Source organism: Gopherus flavomarginatus, chromosome 1 (assembly GCF_025201925.1).
Source record: "Gopherus flavomarginatus isolate rGopFla2 chromosome 1, rGopFla2.mat.asm, whole genome shotgun sequence".
Taxonomy (NCBI): Eukaryota; Metazoa; Chordata; order Testudines; family Testudinidae; genus Gopherus; species Gopherus flavomarginatus.
Genome location: NC_066617.1, coordinates 103,709,084 through 103,735,596, shown reverse-complemented (window position 1 = coordinate 103,735,596; position 26,513 = coordinate 103,709,084). Strand labels below are relative to the sequence as shown.

General features: G+C 41.8%; 1 protein-coding gene across 3 annotated transcripts in view; it reads left to right on the top strand.

Moving 5' to 3' along the window:
- Positions 1-21,764, top strand: part of PWP1 (PWP1 homolog, endonuclein) — a 37,384-nt gene extending 15,620 nt beyond the window's left edge. For 2 of the 3 annotated variants that reach the window (XM_050926656.1, XM_050926667.1), the window contains 9 exons: positions 674-804; positions 1,772-1,845; positions 8,488-8,584; positions 11,882-11,943; positions 16,347-16,458; positions 18,314-18,404; positions 19,249-19,370; positions 19,682-19,787; positions 20,889-21,764. In XM_050926656.1, the coding sequence (XP_050782613.1) occupies positions 674-804; positions 1,772-1,845; positions 8,488-8,584; positions 11,882-11,943; positions 16,347-16,458; positions 18,314-18,404; positions 19,249-19,370; positions 19,682-19,787; positions 20,889-21,004 (911 nt within the window). In that variant the 3' untranslated portion in view covers positions 21,005-21,764. Of the gene's footprint in view, positions 1-673; positions 805-1,771; positions 1,846-8,487; positions 8,585-11,881; positions 11,944-16,346; positions 16,459-18,313; positions 18,405-19,248; positions 19,371-19,681; positions 20,087-20,888 lie in introns of those variants that run through there. The other variant, XM_050926649.1, reaches the window with a different exon arrangement.
- Positions 21,765-26,513: the final 4,749 nt, after the last annotated feature.

Below are 26,513 nucleotides of genomic sequence, written 5' to 3'. Positions count from 1 at the left end.
TGGGCTAGGGCTCTGAGGTGGCACTGAGCATTTTCTCTCTCTCTCTCTCTCTCAAAGGTGTTTGGCTGGCTAGTTCTTGCTGACAAGCTCAGGATCTAGTAGATCACCATATATGGGGTCGGGAAGGAATTTACCCTCAAGTCAGATTGGCAGTAATGTTGGGGGATTTTCACCTTCCTTTGCAATGCCTAGATGCAGGTCACTTGTCAGGATTATCTGGTATCTCTCATTTAATCATTTCCCTGCCACTGCAGGGCATTGTGCAGTGGTGCACCTTGGTCCATCCTATTCTGTGCCTGTGGCACATAATAGTCTTATCTCCCTGGACAGTAATATTTTGGCCTCATTTCGGAAGTTGGGTTTGGTGTGTGGGTGCTGGGTGGGGTGGTGGCAGCGGCGTGTGCTATACAGGAGGTCATACAAGATAATCTAATGGTCCCTTCTGGCCTTAAACTCTACAACTCTGACATACCTTTTTGCAGGCAATTTCTGCTGGTGTATCTTTGAATGGACACTAACCACGTACAACTGCCAAAAATATGCCAAAATATGAAAGACTCTGGACACAGGCATTAATTTAAAATAAGTAATGAAATGGTTGTATCATCCTGCACTCTTTGCGTATGTTAATCTAAATAAACACTATAGCTGCCATTTGCTTTTCTTACTGCAGGAAATTATGTTGCAGTGGGTAATATGACCCCTGTTATTGAGGTCTGGGACCTTGATATAGTGGATTCTCTAGAGCCAGTCTTTTCCCTTGGAAGTAAAAAAGAAAAGAAGAAGAAGAAAAAGGGAAAGAAGGTAAATAATGCTTGTCTGCTGATCTGTTTAGATTGTAAAAGCTGCAGGCAGGGACCATGTCTTTGGTTTGTGAAGTTATGAGCCCAGTAATGCACTCAGATACTTGCATCTTTTTTTTTTTTTAATTAAAGTAGAAGGTCTTGTTTAGTTACCTCTGCCAGAGACACTGCATTGGAAAGATGCTATTTGGGCAGTTCACAGAAACTATAAACATGGCTCTATCCAAGTAGCTGCTGATCTTTACATCATCCAGCTCAAGAGCCCACTCTTCTGAGTAATTGAGAAAAGGATTACCTTTTTTACTCCCTCAGACCTTTAGATTGTAGAAGGCCCAATGGAGGAGGGTAATGATTCTATGTAACTTGTTGCTGCAAAGTTTGGACATATACAACTAGTGTTTGCAGTAGCATTTCATTAATTTAAAAATCTAGAGGATCTCTCTCACTTACAGGTTAGTGGGTTAGGGAGGGAAAAATAGGAGGAGGAAGGATCCTGGAGGACTCCCATTTACTCAGAACAATGTTCTTTGTAGCTTAACCCTTTAATTTCTTAATATATATTTTTTTGTTAAAAGGGTAGTCATTAGGAGGTAGTGAGTCAATGTTGATTGAGGAGAAGGGGGCAGAGTGGGAACCAGAACAATAGGAGTGAGCAGAGAGAATGTGGGGACCCAAAGATGTTCCAGGACAACTGATGAATATTTGAATTTGTGCCAGCTGGCGAAAGGGAGTGTAGCTATTGCTGCATGCTGGCCAGATAAAGGAAGAAAGGGGAGAAGAGGCAAGCTGAGTGGAGGTGCTGCAGAGGCAGCTCTGTACAGAGAGGATTTCAGCAGGTGGGAATATGTTGAATTATCATGCTGTTCCTAATATGCACATATAACAGTACGTTATTGAACAATAAATACATGATTTTTCCTGGAAGCTATAATTTTTTTAAACCTCTTTTAAAATGTATCTGTATACAGAATTCATCTACAGAAGGGAATCAGGATGGGCATACTGATGCAGTTCTTGACCTTTCATGGAATAAGCAAAACAGGTAAAAGAACACTTGAATAATTATATACACATAATTATAAATTAGTGTACATGGTTTTGTATTAAGTATGTGTACATACCTATAACTTTATTGGTTAAAGATGAACTTAATGTAGTGCAGAAGTTAATCCAGCTGAAAAGTACTTGAATTCTACACAAGTGAACATTGAGACTGTCTCGGTTTTTTTTTTAAGTGTTTTTTGTTTGTTTTGGTTTTTTCTGTGACTTGTATTTTTTAAATTTGTATGTCAAACAAAGGTGGCTTTTAGCCATCTCGGTGCACCTGCTGTCCTGGCATGATTTGGTCCATGGGGCAAATCAGAATTGTCCAAAAGTGGCTCTGAATTGTGCCAGATTCCGATGGACAGGGTGGCTGATGTGCAGGGAATCCCCGGCCATGCCCTCTTTTTCCCTGGCTCTTCCCCCTGTGCTGAAGTCAGAAAGCAGGGAGAGGTGTTGAAGGAGCTGCTATAGCACAGATATAGGATTGTCTCTATCTCCCTGCGATAGGCAGATGGAGTCCTCTCTTGCTTGGCTGCACCAGCTTTAGGGTTTGCTTCCCATTGCCAGAGCAACATGCAGTTACTCTGTCAAAAGGGGAGCTGTCAGACCTTCATGCTAAAGTTAAGAACAGCAGCTTCTTCATTAGTTCTTTGAGTAATGTCCCTCTTGGGGCTCATGCACCTCTTGAGCCCTTGATTGAAGATTTTCAGTTAACTGTGTCAATTCGGCCTCTTTGTGCCCAATACTGAGGCTATGTTAAGGATGCATGGTTAAACGACCCTCCATTCCTTCTCAACTGCCTTGGCCTGAGAGGAAGTCTTAGCATGTCCACAGTGAGCGTGCCTCTGCTTTTGCACTATTTCTTTAGTGATTGAGAGAGTTTTTATAGTGAGTTATTTAGATAAGTAGTGAGAGGATTGTTTTACTCTTCTTTTTCTTCTCAAGAGACTCCCCCCCCCCCCCCCCCAACCCTGGCTTGCTAGGTTTCAAATGCTGAGAGGCTGTATGTCGCTATGAGTGACAGCCACTGTAAGTGTGTCCATTGCTTGGGAGAGTGCCACATCTTCTAGAAGTGCAATGTCTGCTTGGCCCTCAAGTCCAGGACAAGGGAAAACAGAGAGATTAAACTCAAACTGTTAATGAAGGAACACTGTGTCTTTGGCCAGCTTCTGAGTCAGGTCTCTGGACTAATCTAGTGCCTCTTCTACCTCAGCACAAGCTTCCTCTAAGAAAGAGGAGACTTTGGAGGATTCAGGGAAGGTTTCCATAAAGATGTACTTATCTAAGTCTACCATGTATGACAAGGACCAGAAAAGACTGGCTCTCTTTGTATGAAAAGCCTATTCATTGGCAACTCTGCAGTTCAGGATTGCAAATTATCAGGTTGTCATGGCCAAATATAATTTTACAAACTATAACAGATTCATGGCTTTTATTGAACATCTGCCACAAGAATATAGGGAGCAATTTCAGTCCATCATCTCAGAGGGCCAGTTGGTGGCCAGAACTGTTCAAGTATCCTTTGATGCTGTGGACACTGCTGCCAAGTCCATCTCCACAGTGGTGGTTATGCACAAGGCATCATGGTTCCATCTCTCTGGGTTTCTGAGAAACTCCAGAACACTGTGGAGGGCTTCCCCTTTGGTGCTTGTAAACTGTTCTCTGAAACCATGGATGAGTCTTTGCACTCTCTAAAGGACTCTGGGGCTACTTTATGATCACTGGGCATATAAATATATATGTATAAGATAAGGTTTAGTAGGTCACACACTGCCCAGAGGTTGTGTCCACGCTTAGTTTTTTGGGTTCCAGAGATCCACTAAACCCACCTGAAAGACACAGATTTCAGAGAGAGGGGGCCGCCCAGCCACTCTCCATGACCGCCCAGCCACTCTCCATGACCGCCCAGCCAGTTTCAAATCAATAGTTTTGTTGGGTTGGTCAAGAGTTCAGATCCTCCAACTAAATTTATTGCTGTGCCTGTTAGCCCACCTCCCTGTCTGGAGACCACCTTGCCTAATTCCAACATGCTTGGAGGCAGGTCACTACAGACATTTGAATTGTAGAGGTCATAACATTGGCTATACCATCCATTTTACGTCACTCCCTCCCTTCCAAGCCCCTTCCCTGTCCCTCTTCAGTGATCCCGCTCATGAGCTTTTATTGAGACAAGAAGTGAACTTTCTCCTTCGAATAGCAGAGTAGAGCTAGTTCCTCCTCCTCTTTACAAGACAAGGGATTTTACTCAAAGTATTTCCTTGTGCCAAAGGAGAATGGAGGGTGGAGACCGATCTTAGATCTAAAACTTCTAAAGAAATTCAGGATGGTTGCTCGGGCAGCTGTAATTCCTTCATTAGAGAAAGGGGTTTGGTTTCTGGCCCTCAAACTTACAAGATGCTTATTTCCATATAACAATACACTCATCACACAAGAAATATCTGTGCTTCATTATAGGATAGGATCATTTCCAATACCAAGTGTTTCACTTCAGTCTTTCCTTGTCCCCCAGAGTGTTCTCCAAAGTCCTGGCAGTAGTCACTGCTTACCTCTGACAAGAAGCAATCCTAGTCTTCTTGTACCTTAATGACTAGCTGCTCAAGGGCCGTTCCTACGAAGCAGTGTTATCTTCCTCCCAGACAGCCCTTGCTCTGTTCCAGGAGTTGGGTCTGCAGCTGAATGAAAAAAAATCCACATTAACCCCAGTACAGAAGACAGTTTATAGGGGCCTATTTGGACTTGTTGGCAGCCAGAGCCTATCTTCCTTTAGACAGATTTGTAACCATGTCAGGTTTGGTATGGGCAATTCGAGGGAGCCCTTGAACCACAATAAGGAACTGTCTTCAGCTCTTGGGACACATGGCAGTTTGCATCTTTGTGACCAATCACACAAGGTTACATTTCTGCTGCTTTCAGGGTTTGCTCGGAACAACCTTTCTCCAGTCAGATGCACCTTGGACGGACAGACAGGCTACAAGCGAGGAATTCCTTAAACTGGTGGAAGGATCAACTCAGCATCTGTGCAGGTGTTCCTTTCTGTCACCCAGCCCCATCAATGACTTTAACAGCATCCTGGTAGGGTGGGGAGCACAGCTCAGTACCATCACAACTTGGGACAGATGAACAACTCAAGAAACCAGTCTCCACATCAATATGTTGGAGCTCAGGGCAGTCAGGAACAGTTACCTTCATTTCTTACCCCTTATCAGGGCAAATCAGTCTAGGGTCATGAAGGACAATGTAACCTGCATGTTTTTTATCAACAAGTAGGGAGGAGTGAGATCCTCCTCTCTGTACACTGAAGCTATGAAACTATGGGATTTGTGCATAGCTCATCAGATGCAAATGTCAGCAGTCTACCTCACAGGTATTCAGAACACCACACCTGATATCTTCAGCAGACACTTCTCACAAGATTAGAATGGGAGCTAAACACCAAAGTTCTGCATAGTATATTCCGAAGATGGGGGCTGCAAGAGTTCCAGGAACAGGAAGTGTCCTCGTTTCTGCTCATGAGGGTTTGGGCAATCACTCCTTGGGAGACACTGTTCTTCTATCTTGTGTTTCCTCCAGCTTTACTGATACTAAGGGTGGTGAACAAGATAGGACAGAGCCAGATTTATCCTTATATTGGCAACCTTACTGAGACAAACTTTGTACCCTTACCTGCGTCACCTGTGTGTCCAGCCGTCGTTGAAGCTCCTGACTGTTCTGCGTTTCCTATCAGAGGATGTGGGTTGTGTGCTTCCTCCCACTCTACTGGTTCTCCACCTGATGGTGTGGCTTCTGGATGGTTTACGGCATTAGAATCCTCCTGCTCTATAGTAGTACAGCAGGTCTTACTGAAAGATCAACCCACATTACTTACCTGCAGAAATGGAAGAGATTCATCTATTGGCATTGGCATTGCTGCCTCCAGCCTGATTTGGTGCCACTTTGTCATCCTGGTTTACATGTTGGATCTAAAGAAATTGGGATTATCAATTAGTTTGATTTAAGTTCCATTTGACTGCAATATCAACCTTTCATCCTCCAGTAGAAGGATTCTCCATATTTGCTCATCCCGTATTGTCTAGGTTTATTAAGGGTTTAGAGACTCTATCCGCAGATTAGAAACCCTGTGCCAACCTGGGACCTCAACCTGATCCTCAGTTACCTCCATGAGACCTCCATTCGAACCAATGACAACCTGTTGTCTGTTGCATTTATCTATAAAGATGGATTTTTTAGTAGCTATCCTGTCAGCCCGTAGTGTCATGGATATTGGAGCCCTAATGGCAGATCACCTCCCTATCCCCACCCCTTACGATCTTCTTTAAGGACAAGGTCTCTTTACATCCATACCCTAAATTCTTACCTAAGATTCTGTCAGAGCTCTGTCTTAATCAGTCCATTCATCTACCAGTATTTTTGCTGAAGCCATGTGGTTCTCTACAGGAATCCTGTTTACACATTCTGGATGTTAGAAAGGCATTAACCTTCTACTTAGATGGGACCCAGCAATATAGCAAGTCACCTAAGCTCTTCATTTCTTTCACAAATAGATCCACAGGGTTCTCGATTTCTACTCAGACTGTTGAGGTGGCTATCTGGATGTATTATCACTTGTTATGATGCTGCAAGCGTTCATCCTCAACCCTCCCTTCTCCCCTGCCCCCCAAAAAAGCGGGTGGGGTGGGTGATAGTATACTCAACCAGATCACAGGCAATAAATATCTATGGCATTACCAAAGAATGTACCAGTATCTGAAATATGTAGGGCTGCTACATGGACTTCAATGCATATGTTTTCAAAACATTACGCCCTGGTCCAAACTGTCAGATTCAATGCTATATAGCCTTGGTATCCAGCATGAGGAAAACATAGGGCATGTGCACAGGCCGAACGGGCACTGCTAGCTGAAAATCTCTAATCAAGGGCACCAGAGGCATATGTGCACATGAAGTGGAGCACCCATAGGCACCCACATCTCAAAGAACCGCAGTTACTGCGCATGGTGATTAACCCCTTCTTTCTGTCACCTGGGTTGTTTTTCAATAACACAGTTAGTACAGGATCCTCAGCCAGGCTCTTGTAAATGGCTTTTCCAATTAGATACAGTATGATCTTTTCCTACTGCTGCTAACTCTCTCTGGGGATACACTTGTCAGTTCTGCATACTCATTTTCAGCAGCTGTCAGCAATCTCCTCTGAAAACTGGTTTTATCCAGATATTACAGATGAAAAAATTCTCCTGAACATACAAGAAATTATTAGATGTTAATTGGCTATGTGTTGTCTACTGCAAAAAGAATGAGTCAGATGACTACGGTGAATGTAAGAAGTGATTTAGTGATGGCTCAGTCAATGGTACTCAGTTGGTCTGCAATCGTTCAGCCTTTATCATGGCTAACACCAGCAGCGTGTAACTAGAAACTCACTTTCATGATGACTGAAAGCAGCTGATCTTTGTAGGAGTAATTTGTGTGACCTTGGATGATGATAAACCCCTGTACGAAGCTGAATAAGTGATTGGCATTCCTGGTTCTATAGTGTACTGAGTAATATAACCTTGTTGACACCAGTGGATGTTGCAGGAAAAACTAATCCTGAAACGCAAAGGTTGGGTGCATGTCAAGAACTCAAAGAGCAGTCTTAGTGCAGCATTTTTAATTGCATTTTAAAAAGTAAGACAAGCTATGACAGCTGCCTACAAATTGCTTTCTGGCTGAAGGGCCTCACGGGCATTATTTGTCAAATGTCCTTGTAATCTGCACTGTGCCTTTTGTAAATTTCCCCTCTGTGGTGTCGCTTTGGGGGAACAGTGTTTTGGAGGAATGTCAGATGTCTTTCACTCAAGAACTTCATTCTACTATGGAAAATGGCGGGGAAGGCTTCAAACAGTGTGTTTAGATTTTATTATTTAACACCTTTAGACAAATAAGGGTGATTTTTGTTGTGTGTTTAATAAGTTTCTGACACTGCTGCTTGGGCTTTGTCTGATTCAAGTTCTTATCTCTGTATTTACAGCCTTTACCACCATTAATGTTTAAATATGAAACGAGGGCCCAAATGTAAAAACCTTGCAAGTAGCTCCTTTGACTTCATTAAGGTGACTTGTCAGAATAAGATACTTTGTGAGGAGAGCTGCAGGTTCGGGCCGTTAATTATTTAGTTAGTGGAGAGTCTGAAGAGGAAAATACTTGCCAAAAATGGGTTTGTCTGTCTCTTAGCTGTGTCAGTACAATATTCAAATCTATACTGTGTAGCTCATATTTAAAAACTCCATAATCTTTAAATGGACAGAAAGGAATAAGTCCTCAAATTTCTTAGTTATATCACTGGTACCATATAATTCACAGGAGAGTATTTTTAGGTGTTGGTGGGGGGACGGGACGGGATGGGACAGAACTGTATGAGCAATCGCTAAAGGTATATCCCTTCAGTACAAACCTGGATTTTCTGTGCAGAAATATGTAACACATTACTATTAAATACTGAATGTTATATTCTTCTGCCAGATTATTTTTTATGCTTGAAGGTTGTAGGCTGTAGACCTGGGCTTACTGGAAATCAGAATCAGGCTGTGTATTTATGACTTAGGGCCACTATTTGTTCACATGTATGTAAATGTCTAAAGCTTTTACTTTTGTATGTTGTTAGAAATGTGTTAGCAAGTGCTTCAGCTGACAACACTGTAATTCTGTGGGATATGTCCATGGGTAAACCAGCGGCGAACCTTACTTTACATATGGACAAGGTATGTGGATATTGTTCTATTACTTCTGTTTAAAAAAATAATAATAACGAAACTGCAACTTTATTACATTGAAAGCTTAGTGGCAAAGGCTAATGTTGCAGAACTGCTTTGTTTATAACCACCATGTCAGAAGTTCATAATTTTCTGAGTGAATCAGTTTTGTGGATTACACTATTTGGTCTCTGTCAAAATCTGATTTATTTTATCCTTTGGAAAGTTGGAGGGAATATTTGAGATTTTTAGGGCATCTTATAATATTTTTCATCTAAATGTAACCCCATGGCTGTTTTTAAGACAAGGAGAAGCCTAGAAGTGCTGTCATAAGTGACAGAAGAATAGACCTGCAAGAATGGGCTAGATTGTCAGTAGTTCCTTTATAGGACAATGAGTAATGGTAACAATGTTTCTAGCAGAGGTACATTTTAATTAGGGCTGTTGATTAATCGCTGTTAACTCATGCAATTAACTCAAAAAATGAATCTTGAATCGCACTGTTAAACAATAGAATATCAATTGACATTTATTAAATATTTTGCATGTTTTTCTACATTTTTAATATAATGATTTGTACAACACAGAATACAAAGTGTATACAGTGCTCTCTTTTATATTTTTTAATACAACTATTTGCACTGTAAAAATGATAAACAAAAGAAACAGTATTTTTCAGTTCACCTCGTACAAGTACTGTAGTGCAAGCTCTTTATTGTGAGAGTGTAATTTACAAATGTCGATTTTTTTTTTGGTTAGATAACTGCACTCAAAAACAAAACAATGTAAAACTTTAGAGCTAACAAGTCCACTCAGTCCTACTTCTTGTTCAACCAATCGCTAAGACAGACAAATGTTTACATTTATGAGAGATAATGCTGCCCGCTTCTTGTTTACAATGTCACCTGAAAGTGAGAATAGGTGTTCACCGGCTACAACAGTGCCATGCGTCGCAAGGTATTTATGTGCTAGATATGCTAAACATTCGTATGCCCTTTCACGCTTTGGCCACCATTCCAGAGTACATGCTTCTGTGCTGATGATGCTCATTTAAAAAAAATAATGCTTCAATTAAATTTGTGACCAGAACTCCTTGAGGGAGAATTGTATGTCTCCTGTTCTATTTTACCTGCATTCTGCCATATATTTCATATTATAGCAGTCTCGGATGATGACCCAGCACATGTTCACTTTAAGAACACTTTCACAGCAGATTTGACAAAATGCAAAGAAGGTACCAATGTGAGATTTCTAAAGATAGCTACAGCACTCAACCCAAGGTTTAAGAATCTGAAGTGCCTTCCAAAATCCTGAGAGGGATGAGGTGTGCAGCATGCTTTCAGAAGTCTTAAAAGAGCTACATTCAGATGCGAAAACTGCAGAACTCAAACCACCAAAAAGAAAATCAACCTTTTGCTTGTGGCATCTGACTCAGATGATGAAAATGAACATGTGTTGGTCCACACTGCTTCGGATTGTTATTGAGAAGAATCTGTCATCAGCATGGACACACGTCCTCTGGAATGGTGGTTGAAGCATTAAGGGAGATAGGAATATTTAGCGCCTCTGGCACATAAATATCTTGCGCCACTGGCTACAACAGTGCCATGTGAACGCCTGTTCTCACTTTCAGGTGACATCATAAACAAGAAGTGTCAGCATTATCTCCTGGAAATTGTAACCAAACTTGTTTGTCTGAGCGATTGGCTGAAGTGTGACTTAATGGACTTGTAGGCTCTAAAGATTTAAATTGTTTTGAATGCAGTTTTTTTTGTACACATTTCTGTTTGTAAGTTCAACTTTCATGATAGAGACTGCACTACAGCAGTGGTTTTCAAACTATGGGTCGTGGAATGTAAGGCACTGGGTTGCAGCAGCTCTGGTCAGCACCACCGACTGGGCCGTTAAAAGTCCCATCGGCAGTGCTGCCCGGCTAAGGCAGGCTAGTACCTACCTGTCCCAACACCGCACTGCACCCCGGAAGCGGCCAGCAGAAGGTCCGGTTCCTAGGCGGGGGAGCCACAGAGCTCTGTGCACTGCCTGCGCCCCGAGCACCAGCTCCTAGCCAATGGGAGCTGGGAGTAGGGCAGTGCCTGCGTGCAAGAGCCGCACGGAGCCACTTGCACACCTCCACCTAGGAGCCAGACCTGCTGCTGGTCGCTTCCGGTGTGCAGTGCAGTCTACGGTGCCAGGACAGGCAGGAAGCCTGCCTTAGCACCCTCACTGTGCTGCTGACTGGGAGCTGCCCGAGGTAAGACCATGCCCCAATCCTGCGCCCCCTCCCCTACCCTGTTCCTGAGCCCCATCCCAAATCCAGAGCCCCTTCCTGCACCCCAAACCCTTCATCCCCTAGCCCAGAGCCCTGACCCCCTCCCCACACTCTAACCCTCTGCCCCAGCCCTGAGCCCCCTCCCACATCCTGAACCCCTCATTCCTGGCCCCAACCCACAGCCCTCACCCCCGCACCCCAACCCTCTGTCCCAGCCCTGAGCCCCCTCCCACACTCCAAACCCCTCAACCCCAGTTTCTTTGGGTCGTGAGCATCAACAATTTTCTTCAACTGGGTCGCCAGAAAAAAAGTTTGAAAACCACTGCATTACTTGTATTTGGTGAAATGAAAAATACTGTTTCTTTTGTTTTTTACAGTGCAAATATTTGTAATAAAAATAAATACAAAGTGAGCACTGTACACGTTGTATTCTCTGTTGTAATTGAAATCAATATATTTTGAAAATGTAGAAAACATCCCAAAATATTTAAATAAGTGGTATTCTATTATTGTTTAACAGCATGATTAATCTTTTTAATCACTTGGCAACCCTAGTTTTAATATATGACACCTAGATATTATGATGACAAGTGCTTTAGAAATACTTAGCTCATTTTGTAATTAAAATGTGAAAATTTTTAATATAATCCCAATCATCTAGTCAATGTAGATCACTGCTCTTGGCAAACTTCTCATGTACTTTTTTTCGCTACTGCATGCATAGTTATACAGTTGTTTTTGTCCAGCTGGAAGCAGGTATTTTTTACCCACTCCAGCTTATTTTTTGAAGATTTTTGGCAAATCCTGTATTTCGAGTTTCACCTCTGGTGAGGTCCTCTTGGAAATCTAAAATATACATCTTCTGTATTGCTAGATGCATACTCTGCTTTATGAAAAGGTCTTGAGTACCAACAAGTATAACAGAGTTGTATGGAATAGTGCTTCACCTTATCCTGTATGACACTGACTGAAACAGATGTCCTATATGTATTTTAAATCCCAATGTGTGTTTCTAAAACTTCCAATGTCCTTATTAGGTCCAGACACTACAGTTTCATCCATTTGAAACACAGACCCTTGTTTCTGGATCTTATGATAAGTAAGTGGGGAAATATTTGCTTTTTGCTCTGTTGTAGGTGGGTCTGGTAGCACCACATTTTATTCAGGTTGCTGGATACTTCCTATTATAAAACTTAGTGTTCTGTAGCTTATAACTTTGCCAAATTTTAACTGTTTGGGATGTGCCAGTTGTCTGACTCATGCTAATTTTTAATTAATTCAGCCAGAATGATTTGGCTGCTTCCAAAAAATTTTTCCCCTGTAAAATAAATAAGTCAAAAAGCTCTAGTGATCTCATACTTTGGATCAGATGCTTGAAGTTCGGCAGTAGGGGGTGGCCTTTCCCCCAGGAAGGTGGGGGAGGGATAGCTCAGTGGTTTGAGCATTGGCCTGCTAAACCCAGGGTTGTGAGTTCAATCCTTGAGGGGGCCATGTGGGGATTGGCCCTGCTTTGAGCAGGGGGTTGGACTAGATGATCTCCTGAGGTCCCTTCCAACCCTAATAATCTATGATTTCTTCATTTCCATGAAAAACAACCTAAATTTGGACAATTTATAAGCCTTTGAACAATTGCAGTTCACACATGCTCAGAGACTTCTGTGCTCTTACTGTTCCTCTCTCCAATGGGCGTAGATAGCACAGATGAGGAAGTAGGCTGATTTGAATGAAGAAGGGTCACAAACCAGACCTATGGGAGGTGTAGATTAGGTTCATGAGACCTATGAGAGGCTGGGGGGAGAGGACTGAGTCGGGGGACTATCTGGGCAAGCAAACTTGGAGCTAGTGGGTTGAAGGGAAGAAGGTATAGTGAGGGGAGAACAGATCTGATGGGGAGCTGGGGTGCAGAGGAAGAACTGGGACTGGCTGGACAAAGGGACTGGGACAGGTAGCCAGGAGAGGGATATAGGGGCCCATGGGGATGAGGAACGTGGGTTGGGGGAGGTGACAGGAGGCATGAGTGACAGATTAACTAAGGAGCCAGGAGGAGTGGAATTGGGAATGGGTACAGACAGTGGCTGGGATAGGGTATATGAAATAGTGAGGCTAGGACTTGCTGGCCAAAGTGACTGGGACTAGAATGAGAAGCCTGAGAAATAGAGACAGGAACTGGGATAGAGACAGAATTGGAATAGGGACAAGTTGGAGAGGATGGGGCAAAAGGGGTCATGTTTGAGGGGAATGGGCAGAAGTCTGTGCCTCAGAGCAGACTTTTTTTCCCAGACCTTGGAATGGAACCCAAGATTCCAGAGTGTCAACATTCCTCATCTGTCAGCAAATATACTGGCAAAGTGTCCCATCCCTCTCTAGTGTTGGTCCACGTAGAGGATGATAACCTACTATTAGCAGTTACTGTTAGGTCAAGTGGCAGATGTCTCTGCAGTGGAGCTAAGGGTTTCAACCCTGACAATGGATGAGCCATGTCTGTCAGTGCGATACCACATGATGGAAATTGGGTGGTTTTATTTTGCTTTAAAAAAAAAATAGGAAATTACATAGAACTGCAGAAAAAGACCTTTGTTAAAGTTGAAAAGTAAAGCACTCAGAAGTTCAGAAATGCTAGAATGAAGGTTGCCTGTGCAGCCTGAGTTGGCTCCCCTGTGTGTTTTGCATTATGGTACAGTCTTCAATTATATGATCACGTACTATTTTTTCCACAGGATGCCTGCCTGACTTGGTACATGGGATGGACCTGATCTGGGAATTAATTGGGGTTTTGTAGTGAAAGAGACTTTGGTCTGTAGGATGCCTGTTTCATTTCTTGCAGAAATTGAGAGGTGTGTAGTAAATGAAGCAGGGAACTGCATGAAGAGAAAAGATGGTCTCAGGTCGAATGGTGCCCTGAAAAATGGGATTCTATCCCTGTGTGAGTTCCTGTGTGATCATGGGCAAGTCACTTAAGCCCAATTTTTCAGAGATTGCCACTGACTATATTCCTCATTTCCTGGATGCCAAAGTAGAGACCTTGGGGTCTGATTTGCAGAAGTGCTGAGCACTCATAGCTGCAATTATAGTCAGTCGGAGCTGTGCTTTGAACATATTAAGTGCTATATCATGTTAACTACTCTGAAAAATCAGGTTCTATATGTCTCAAATAGAGCACCCAGAGTCAGATACTTTCGATATTCATTTCTCTGTTCCTCACAGAGATGAGTGAAGATAAATTAATGTTTGTGAGGTACTCAAATACTATAGTGATAAGCACTATAGAAAAGACAATGAGGAGATTCTCTTTTTGGAGCAGGGGTTGAATAGTGTGCTGCACAGTAAGAAGACAAAATATTGAGTAGCTGCTCGTCCATTTTGTGCACTGCATAAGGCACAGGGGTCCTGTGGAAAAAATCGGATGTGATCATGTCATTAAAGACTCTCTCCTGATGTGTGCTCACAGGAGGGCTGAATTAAGGTTGCAGAGACATTCTGCCATTTCCTAACTTCCTGACATTTCCTAATTTCCTAACTTTTTAGTGTTTGACATTGTGACCTTACTAATGTTCTTTTAATGTATTTTTTTTTGTGTGTAATATATAAAGAAAGTGTTCATAGGGAAATACAGAGGTTCCCGCTTTGGTGTATAGTCACTTCGCTGTTTCTCTTCCTGCGTCTATGTTCTGTGCTTAAATACCAGTCATCCTGTTTCAGTTATTCATTAATTTTATTTAGGTATTCTCTTAGCAGGTCTTTGTTTCCAAAGCTTGCATTTGACTACTTCAGAAGGATATACTACCTGTCCTCATATTTGTCTGAGAGGGGAGTAATTTTATCTGATTTATAGTACCCACCGTAATTTCATTCGTTCACCGTAACTGCTCTTTCCTGTCAAATTTCTGTTCTAGTTTTTAATGCTTTACCTTTACGTTACCACCTTTAAAAATGTATCCAAGGCTGTCACTCCTTTTCATTTGCTGTATTTAGCTTATCTTAAAAATCTGGTACATTCTCTTAAAATATTTATCTGGCCTCTGAGATGGTTTTGAGTCTACTTCTATGCCCAGTCTCCCTTTTTTTGCTGGGGCAGACTTCACCTAGTCATCTGCAGCCAGTCCTCCAATGCCATAAGCACCTGTAAAGCATTTACTGATTGCCTTAAAGTATCTTGTGACCTAGAAGTAGTTGAAGGCTTTTGGAGGGTGTTTGTTGAAATGTGCTTTCATGACATAAAAGTCAAGGAATTCTATTAAAAGCTATACTATAGCAAAATTGTGCTTTTCTACAGTGTGACGGAAGATGTGAGGCTTTCAAATCAATGTTTGTTGGGCTTTTTTATGTTTGTTTTTAAACTACAAGATAGTGTAGGAACAGGTTATATTGAGGGTATTAACTGAGCTGAAGAGGTTTCTAAAGCCATGGTGTCTTTCCTCCTTTCAGGGGTGAAAGTAAGCCGGTACGGGCCGGTAAAAAGTGTTCGCCAATACCGGCCCATACTCAGCTGACTTTAAAGCAGGGTTCTTTGCCGCGGCAGCGTTTCAGCATCGCTGGCCCTTTTGTGTCCCCTGTCGGTGGCCCTGCCAGGTCCCTTAAAGCACTGCCGCAGCAAAGGACCCTGCTTAAAGCGCTGCCCCTTTGGCCACTGCACCCCTCTGACTGCCAATGGGCGGGGCAGCTGCCCCGGGACCGGCGATTTAAAAGGGCCTGGGGCTCCGGGTGCTGCGGCAGCAGCTGGAGTCCTGGGCCCTTTAAATCGCCGCTGGAGCCCTTGGTGGCACGGGCCAGGCAGAGTGGAAGGGCTAGCTGGGGGACGCTGACCTCAAGCCCTACCCCTTCTGGAGGCTGGAGCCAGCACCTGTACTGGTAAGTCTTCGGCTTTACTTTCATCTCTGTCTCCTTTCATTAACATCAGACAACTTCGGCATGCTTGCTGCCACTTGAAGAGTTTCTGCCCCATTGGGCTCAACACAAGAATTATCAGTCCCACATGAGCCACTCATTCTCATCTGCTCTTGCTCTTTTTAAATATAGGCTCTCCCCAGCCACTTCTAACGCTTAATTTCCTGTTTAAAGCTATTTGAAAATACACACAAGATGCATTTTTCATAAATTGATTTGCTAACTAATATTTTATTTTTTAACAAACTGGTTATTTGAAACTAGTAAAATGAAAGATGTATGTTCATATTGAAGTGATATGTTGGTGTATAATTCTGGCCCCATGCATTAGTATTTCCTGTGTAGTGTAGTGATTGTATTGGAATTCATCTGCCTCATTTAGTCTCAATAGAACGGCTGTTGTACCCACAAGAAACACCTTGGTCCATAATGTAAATCCTTTCTACACCTTTAGCATCATCTTTTATTTGCTTTTTCAAAAGTGAATCTGAAAACCTAAATATTTCCTGTGTTTTGAAGCTGCTTTCATTAAAATTCATGAATAAATTAGTGAGAACATTGCTAGGTGATAAATGATAAAACAAATTTCATGAAATGTTCTGATGTGATTTCTTCTAGGTCTGCTGTCCTGTATGATTGTAGAAGTCCACAGGATAACCATCGAATCTGGCGGTTTAGTGGACAGGTTGAGAGGGTGACTTGGAATCATTTTTCACCTTGTAACTTCTTAGTGAGTATATATTGTATATTCTTTCACCATACACTTACAGCTGTCGTTGTTGCACTTTACCTGTTAATCTGTTCAGCTGCTGTCACTGCTATTTCATGGACTGAGTTGAACTACCAGCATTTTCCACCTTGATTGATAACCCACTAACAATTAAGAATACTGATTACTTATGAATTTGGTATCTTTTTCACATGAATGCAGTAACACCATCACTAAGCCAGTTTGTGCTGTTTCATTAATTTCTGGTGGTCGAAGCAGATTTTCCAGTGCTGCAGCCCTGTTACATCTCACTGTTGCCCTCTACTGATGTGTTACTTCCTCAGAATTTTTATTTCCAACCTTTTAAGTGTAGATGAGACAACTTTAATTTAATTCCTTACTTAAGCAGTAGAAGGCACTGTCTCACAAATGTAGCTGGGCAAAAAATATTGTAATTTTAATGAAAAAACAGGGTTAGACCAGGATTCAGTCTCCACATCCATTCACTTCTTTGCTTACAATCACCAAAAGTGACTTGCATTTCATTACATTTGTGAAGTAATCACCCTTTTGCTAAGACCACCAACTCATTTTACATAGACCAGACATCAGATAACTTTTCAGTTACTGTTGACCAGGGATAGATTTGAACTGGTAGCCAAGAGGGTGAAGGCTCCATATCCTCTGACATACTGGGAAACAGTCCAGACCAGTGAGGGGCTGTGTCACCCCTGCCCTGTAACTTGTGTTGCAAGACTGCTCACAAACAGCCTTCCAGCATGCAGGTCACTCCTAGATGTGTTTGTGTAACTGCAGCTTGTCAGTCACACCCTGGCTCTCACAAGCCTTGGTTACACTGCAGGGTGACTTCAACGCACTTCTTCTTCCAGATTTTCCCCCAGAAATGCATGTCGTGTACTGCCCAGCCCTCTCCTGAGCAGTCCCAACTATACTAAGTCCATTATTCCTTTAACAGATAATATACAGGTAAATAGTTACCCAGGCACTTCAACTTAAACACACTGGATTAGATAAAATCTATTTCTTTTTAGTTAATGAATTTGTTTTACTGTTTTAAGTGAGTACAAGTACTGAGGAATAAAAGTCAGAAATAGGCACTAGAAAATGTTTCATTTTTCTTGTAACTAACTTCACAGACTATATTAGATTCAAGTAAAATATCTTACCACATGCTTCTAGCAGCATTACTGGCCAAACTCTTCAGATCAGAACCTCTCCCCCACAGTTCCATAGCTGTCTCCTGTGTCTTCTTAGGTGCAGAGAATAAGGTGGGCAGGGAAAAAGAGAGTGGAGTCTTGGGGTGTTTGCCCTCCTTTTTTATAGTTCCTCTTTGAAAAGCATTTCCAGCTGAGAACCAGGAGACAGGCAGTCTGCTGAAAGGAGGAGACTCAGAGCTGCAGATCTCTTGGTCCTTGCCTCCCTTCCTTGTCAAAGACTTGTCTGGGAAATGCACTTCAGTCATGATTTTAGCTTATGTTCATAACTCTGCGTATAATGTTGCTTGATATTACTGCTCAGCAAGTTGAGTTTTCAAATGATACATCACAAGGCATACCTTATACAAAGATTATTACAGTAGTGCATAGGGTGTGAACACAGGGGTGTTTTCCATCACATACCCCTTTACCTAGTGTTTGAGTCAACCGGCATGTCAGGTGTGCAACGTATTTAAGTGCAAGCTTAATCAAGCGTAATTTCTTGTTTAAGAAATGTGTGTTCATCTTGTTCAGGATACTGTAATATAAACTCTGAATTTTATTGGATTTTACAAACTTTAGATTGGATGCATAATTCTTGGGCTGTTTCTTGTGAATTGATATGGCAGTTTCTTTTGACGACGTAATGTTTTCCCCAGGCTAGCACAGAAGATGGCTTTGTGTACTGTCTAGATGCTCGTTCCGATAAGCCACTTTTTACTCTGAAGGCTCATAATGAGGAAGTATCTGGTAAATTTTATATCTTCCTTTTATATGTAAAACGTGCCCATTAATGTGTAGTTGGAATAAGTCTTTTAAATAATTATGTAAATATGAACTTGTTTGAGAGAGGCAGTCTTTTGTTTATCAAAAACCTTTAGTGCTAATCATGGTAGCTGGCCATTTAAATGGCCTCTTGGTCGAGTTGTATTTTAAGGGATGTGTGTTTTGACCATAATGCATTTTTCTCATAGAATTACATGAATAAAAATGGCAAAGCAGATCTCCGTGGTTTGGGTCACATTCTTGAATGAAGTAGTTTGCACAAAGTTATTCCTGCATGAAGAGGATTCTGCAAAAACAAAAAAACCTGAAACACCATTGATCTTTATATTTTAGGTTTTTTAGATTAATAATCTCTCACCCTGGATCAGTGATTATTAATACTGATACGTACACACTCTGCAACTGCCTCAAAAATGAGCACATAGTCTGGGATAACAAAAAGAAGTCTCTCACTGATAGTTGAAAGAGGAGGCCATGAGGCTGGACAGTTGTCAGAGAAGCCATGAAGTAAGGAATTAGCAGCTGGAAGGAGAGGATTGAGCCATGATTGCAGTCTGAGAGGTCCTGGTTACTGCCAGAGGAGAAAGGCACACTGAAGGTTTTTCACACCCAGAAGGATCCCTGCTTCTCCCATGAAGTGCGGTGGTGTGGGGAGTGGCAAATGTTTCTGTTAGTCTCCACGCTGCTTCCTTTAAGGCACAAGGAGAATATGAGGTTCTTTCGACTTCCCTTTAAAATGTTACACAGGGAAGAAAAATATGTAACAATTAAATGGTGATTTTTAAACTGCTCTATTCTAACTTTTCAGGACTCCAATTAAGCAGTCAGATCAAAGGGTGCCTTGTGACATCATCCGCTGACAAATATGTGAAAATTTGGGATATACTGGGAGACAAACCAAGTCTGATCCATTCCAGGGATATGAAAATGGTAAGTAACTTACACGTCACTTCTAAGACAGTTTACATATAAATCATGATTTTAACCAGGCTTCATTGTCTTGTTCTCCTTAACACGTCAGATGAATTGGGCATCTTGTCCTGGGTACTGTTTATATCACACTATTCAACACACGACTGGCAGCCTCTGCTTTAAAGCCTTGGACCGAAATAGCCAATTATTTTTACACAATCAGTTTTGAAGAGGCATAGGAGGGCCTTACATTTGTTTAACTTGTTCCGTCAAGGTGTGTTAAGGTGACTGTTTGTTTTTTGACATTAAAACAATATTTTTTCCTTTAGGGTGTTCTCTTCTGTGCAGCTTGTTGCCCTGATTTGCCATTTGTCTATGCCTTTGGAGGAGAAAGAGAAGGGCTTCGAATCTGGGATATAAGCAGTATTTCTGCAGGTAACATCATCTCGTTATTTAGAGTTTCAGGATTCCATTTTTTCTCCCTAATATACTGCATGTTCACTAATACATCAAATGAGGCAGCAAGGCAGTTGAGAGAGAACTGCAGGCTTCCGGTGGGTAATGAGGTGTGTCCAACATCCTGTTACATTGTTCTGCTGCTAACACTGTGCCACGTACTTTGGGTAGATTAGTCCCTTCTCTGATGAAGTTTCAGTCTAAGTGGAATAGATACCTTGATCTCATGCTTTGAAATATGGCATTGCACTCTCACAATGAAAGTGTTGGAATCCTGCTTTAGGAAAAAAAAAAAAAAAAAGGCGCATCTTCAAATTCTTAACCAAAATGAACTTTTTTGAAGTGACACCTCTGATGTTTGTTAAAAGTGATGTATTTTCTTTCAATGTGTATTCAAAGGTGACATTGGTTTAGCTTATTCTTTAGTTTCAGTCTGATGTACTGTTTTTTAATGCTGGCTGCATGGCTGAGGTTGAGGATCTTCACAGTTACTTTTTATATTTTGTCTCTAGAACCACCAGCTTTTAATATGCAAAAAAACTTTTGGCTGTGGTTTGCAGCAGTGGGAACTGGTTTTGGCCGCATGCCCCTATTTTATTGTTTTATCATCTGTAATAAAGGGTAGTGATGTTGGATTTACTTTTTCAAAGGCCTGCAGAAATCAAATGAAAATCTAAACCCTAAAACCAGAATTAAATTTTAAGCATCACACCTTATGCAAAACTTAGCCTATCTCCAAGTGTGACTAGATGGATACCACTTAAGTACATAGGAAACAACCTGCCTTTCTCACACTTATCTTCAGATAGAACAATCACAGACCATTTGCAACATGACCACAGAACAGCGGCCAGCTGCTCTGTGGGGGAGAAGTACCGTGCCTTCCTCTTACTGTATTTAGTTAGCATAATTCCTTTGTTTTGAAATATAAAACTTACTCTCCTGGTCTGGGAAAAAAGCTTTCATGACTCTGTTCGACTAAGTTTAAGATTCCCATTTCATTACTGTAAAGCATGTTCTAGCTACTGTAGTGATCTTCTCTCCAGGATACTAGCATTTATGTAATCTCTTGCATTGCAGTGAATGAAGTTTTTGGAAGCAGAGAGAGGTTGGTAGCTGCCACTACAAACTCTGCAACTAGCGGCTCCTTTGCCAGCAGTAGCAACAGAAGTCCAGGAGCAGAAATGGAATCATGACGGATCATACCTCACATAGATGGTATATAAATGCAAAACATCAATCCAGAGTATACTTTGGGATTACAGTTAATATGTACTCTGCACCCACTGGTTTGGAAAGTATTCATGGAAGTTTATCAAGTTTCCTGTAATCTGCAGCTTTTTTTCATGTTGTGGGAGGAAAACATGGTCTTGTGGTTAAGATATAGGAGTCGGAAGTGATGGGTTCCTGCCTCTCACTGACTTGGAAAAATTAAGTAACATGCCTGCACTTTGCTTTACCTAGCACTGAAATGGGGCTAGCACATCACATGTGCGTTTGTAAACTTCACTTGTAAAGTGATGCATCTTTGGCAGGAAAGCACTGTGCTGCTGTAGAGTGTATAAAAAGGATTGTAACAAATGGATTTCTCTTTAGTTGCAAATGAAAACTACTTCAACTGAAAATTGCTACAGTACTTAAGTCAAGGGCTGAACAAAAACTCTTTTAGTGTAAGTAGTCAAACAATGCTTAAGTTCCCCCAGAGTAAGCTGAGGATGGACTGTTTAACAAATTTCCAATATCGCTTTTCAAAGATTAACATTTTACTTTAAATCTCATAGAACAGTGTTTTTCAACTGGTGGATGGCAATTGGGGGCTGTGAAGCATTGTAAAACTACCATACAATCTAAAGCAAAGAAAATCTCACTCCCTGTACACCTTTACCCTTCAACGTCAACTGTTCTGTAAGCTTCTCGATACACACAAATTACACAGGTTTATTGTTGTGATATTGATCTTTTTTTTTTTTTCTCCCTTTCTCGTAGTAAATGGAAGGGGGTTGTAGAAACCTTTGGCTGTGAATAATAGGTCACCACCCTGAAATAGTCTTAGAATATGAAATAGGGCAGAGATGCATCTTAAACCAGCTACAGGCCTTGGCCATTCCACAAAGTTTGGGATATTCTTTAAAATAGTATCTTAGTCTACTAAGAGATTTAAACACATGCAACTATCACACGTTCCTATTAAACTGGAGGGAACAGAGAGAGAGCTTTTAAACAGTTTCTAATTAGGTTTACCTAATTATGGAATGGGTTAGGATAGCAGTAGCTAATGGATATGAAGTGTGCATAATGGAAAGCTGTACCTGGTGTGTACTTAATCTTTAAACAACACTGTTTCAGTGTGTCCGATTTTAAAATAAGAAAGACACAACAAAGTAAATCCTGCGAGGATAAAAATAAAATGGGGGGGTTGTACTTAGCCCAGTGCTGGCTGCCTGTGGTGGAGGACTTGCTGTCCAGTCCCAAACTCTAGCTTGCTGATTAAAGCAGGAACTCTGAAAATATTTCAGGTTTGTCTGTTCTTGTCATAGCTTCCTCCCTTGCCTTCAACCTATGTGCTTTAGTTCTTCTTCTTGTGCACTGCAGAGGAGTGCAGATCACTGGATTCTTTTCCCCCAAGTAGTCCATCCCTAACCTATAGTCTTGACTCCAGCCTTCTTATTAAAGTAAAAGCAGCAAAGAATCCTGTGGCACCTTATAGACTAACAGACGTTTTGGAGCATGAGCTTTCCAAAACGTCTGTTAGTCTATAAGGTGCCACAGGATTCTTTGCTGCTTTTACAGATCCAGACTAACACGGCTACCCTCTGATACTTATTAAAGTAGTCTCCTGTCAGTCAGGTTTGGTTGCCAGTATCTCACAGTAATGTTTCAGCTCTTGGGATGATGATCTGTGAGAAATTCCGTTTCTAGTTCCTTTTTTAAATGAGGCTAGACTGCTGTATTTTGTTCGTTTTTACCAATATACTGAGTTATACCAGTATATGCCATAGTGTGCTTGTAAATTACACAAAGATGACCCGCAGCTTATTTCCCCTTCCCATATGAGAATAATTTTGTACATAGTAGGACAGTTGTACTACTTTAGCTTTATCAGTATAGATAAAAACTTAAAACAAAACAAAAAACCTAGAAAACTTTTATTAAATTCCATATTCCTTGGGCTGTGTCACTGGTGCCTTTTTTTAAATGGATGATTTCTATTTGAGCCCCCAGGAGCTGTGAAAGTACTGTATTGTCAATTAATACAATCAAAGGGTGAGAAGTAAATTTTGTGCATGAGCTGGTGAATTTTTGTGACAGTTTTGCAAAGATAATATTAATATAGCTGAAAACAGTACGATGCAGTACCAAAAATGTCCATGGACTAATGCTAATTTGTGGTGCGGATGGCTTCATGAGTGTATATGAGCACTTGGGGATGTTTTAAGATATGCAGGTCATATATAAATAATAACTAATATATGTATATCCATATATATTTGTTTGAATGGTTGTGATTAGTATATGTATTTCACTTTGCAATGAATTCCCCTAGTGTAAAACAAATACAGGAGTGGGTGGGTGAGATTCTGTGGCCTGCGTTGTGCAGGAGGTCACTAGATGATCATAGTGGTGGTCCCTTCTGACCTTAGAGTCTGATTCTATGATTCTGTTTTTAGCTAATTGTCCTGTAACTTTTGGAAGGGGGTGGGGGTGGAAATCAATCACTATGTGGAATCTGCTTTTGTTTGTGCACCCAGATTCAGTTAATAAGTGATCTCCTTTTGAACAAGCAAACTTTATATTCTGTTTTTTCAAGGTATGACATGTAGAAGTAGTTGCTAAGTGCCTGTTTTCAAAAGCTGTCTTTCACATAATGGAGTGCTTGCTAATCCTATGCTTCTTTAGTGGCTGAGATGCAATTTATCTTGTTTCTCTAAAGCAGTTGTGCCTGCTGTGCTTACTGTAAAAGAATACCTTGACTTTTTTCAGCAACTAAGGCTGTACTGCACTTCCAGCTTTGTTTTAGTTTATTTTCCAGTTGCTTTTGCCATGTAAACATGAACCCTAGTGCCATCATGACAGGTACCTAACTCAGTGAGAAGAGCAAGGCTCTGAGTCAGGGCTGCAGGGAAATGCCTTGCTCTACTTGTGATCTGCAGATGGGACTTTCTCTCCTATAGCCAGGCAGCTTCAGCACCTAAGCCATTTCTTGCAAAAATGTTAGGTGTACCTGGCTCCCCCTCAAACCACCCTGGGGTGGCTCTGCTCCCTTATAATTCAAGGGTTAGGGTACTCAGAACAGATGTGGGAGACCCTAGTTCTAGCCCTACTCCTGCATGATGAATGAAGATTTCAACATGGGTTCTGTACCTCATGGCTGAGGGTTCTCTTGCTTGTTGAAAACATTCTACTTTAAATAAATATTACTAAGCCTAGAGAGAGCAAGTGACTCAATAGTCTAGTGCATAGGGCACTCAACTGTAAGGTGGCAGATTCCTGCTCACATGCTGTCTCGGGGGAGGGGGCTCTCCTACATCCTGAAGGTGTATCCTAACCCCCTAGCCTGCAAGTCATAAGAAAGGCTTCTTCCTCACCCTCCAGGTGGAGTTAAGCCTGCCCAGAGCACACCCACCCAGCTGTGATAGACAGGAAGATCTGATTTCCCCTGATTTGGTGATCATGCTGGGACTGAGGTATAAAAAGACATCCAGCTGCCTGCCCAGAGGCAGAAATGTGGGTTACCTAGAGAAACTTTACTGTAAAACTTTAGGTGCCACATTAGTTTAGATGGAAGGTGAACGGGGAGTTGTAGTCTGACCCCTCAGTCTTTCTTACTTGCCAACTGTTGTAAACAATAACCCAGTAGATACTAATTTACACAGATTTGCTGCCATGGTGCCTGTTTGTCTGGGTCATGCCTACTACACAGTACATCCTTTTCCCACTCTCATGCTCCTTACATATACTCCTGGCCCCTCCTGCTGTGTACCACAGCTTGAATACATATAGTCAAACAACCCCCCCCCCACACACACACACCCCTAACTGATCAGTTCACTAGCTACTCTTTGCATTTTCACCAGCATCTGTACAACATAAGGTGCCTAAAAGGGATGCAGCAAGGGCTGGGACTTAACAAAATCAGTTTGGGCTAGAGGCATATCAATCAATCAGCCAAGTCCCTGTTCATAGTGCAAGTCACTCTATTCCTCAACTGTGGTAGCTCTGACAGTTTATACCATCAAACTGTTCTTTGCCAGAGAAAGCTCTATGGTTTGGTTATTCTTAAGTCTTCTATTAAGGTTCAATAAGGACATGTGCAGAGTCAGTCCTGCACTTAGGACAAAATAATCCTATGCACTGCTACAGACTAGGGACTGAGTGGCTTGGCAGCAGTTACAGTGGACGAGAAGCAGGATATGAGGCAACAGTGTGCCCTTGTTGCCAAGAATGCTATTGGCATTTTGGGCTGTATAAGTAGTGGCATTGCCAGCAGATCGAGGGATGTGATCATTCCCCTCTATTTGACATTGGTGAAGCCTCATCTGGAGTACTGTGTCCAGTTTTAGGCCCCACACTACAAGGAGGATGTGGAAGAGTCCAGCAGATGGTAACAAAAATGATTAGGGGGCTGGAGCACATGACTTATGAGGAGAGGCTGAGGGAACAGGGATTATAAAGTCTGCAGAAGAGATGAGATGATGAGGGGGGATTTGATGGCTTAAAGGGGGTTCTAAAGAGGATGGATCTAGACTGTTCAAGTGGTAGCAGATGACAGACCAAAGAGTTAATGGTCTCAAGTTGCAGTGGGGGAGGTTTAGATTTGGTGAAGCACTGGAATGGGTTACCTACGGAGGTGGTGGAATCTCCTGCATTAGAGGTTTTTAAGGTCAGGCTTGACAAAGCCCTGGCTGGGATAATTTAGTTGGGGATTGGTCCTGCTTTGAGCAGGGGGTTGGAGTAGATGACCTCCTGAGGTCCCTTCCAACCCTGATATTCTATGATTCTTCTTGATTACTTGCAGAGAGCACCTTTTGCCATATGTTAAATTCAACTGCTTCACAGGCCCGCAGCAGCCATTTTTTAAAACTGGCTATGAAAGGACAGTTTTTCAAATTAATGTTTGTGTATGCTCTCTAACTGCATGGGGAATGCTGCTACTAGCAAGCCCTACAAAGGCAGCATTGGGTTAGGAGTGTGGCAATGTTGACACACACTGAGGCTCTGCATTTTTCCATTAGGGTCTGGAAAAGCACATTAGAAAAGTGCCACATTTGAATGAAATACATTTTAATTCCATAAATATATTAGCAGCAAACCTTCCCATTCCTAAGACTGCAGATGGCTAAGATTTACAACTTAGTAAAAAGTAATATATACTATCTGGACAATTTTAAGCCTCTAGTGGTCTGAAAGGTGGAATTAAGTAGGATCACGACATGCCTCATCTCCTATTGAACTGGAAATTCATAGAATATCTGGTTTGGAAGGGACTTCAGGAGGTCATCTAATCCAACCCCCTGCTCAAAGCAGGACCAATTCCCAGATTTTTGTCCCAGATCCCTAAATGGCCCCTTCAAGGATTGAGCTCACAACACTTGGTTTAGCAGGCCAGTGCTCAAACCACTGAGCTATTCCCCCCCAACACTTAGTCAAATGTTGGTCTCCTATACAATTTTTGTGGTCAGGTAATTGCTTTATCCACACTGAGTG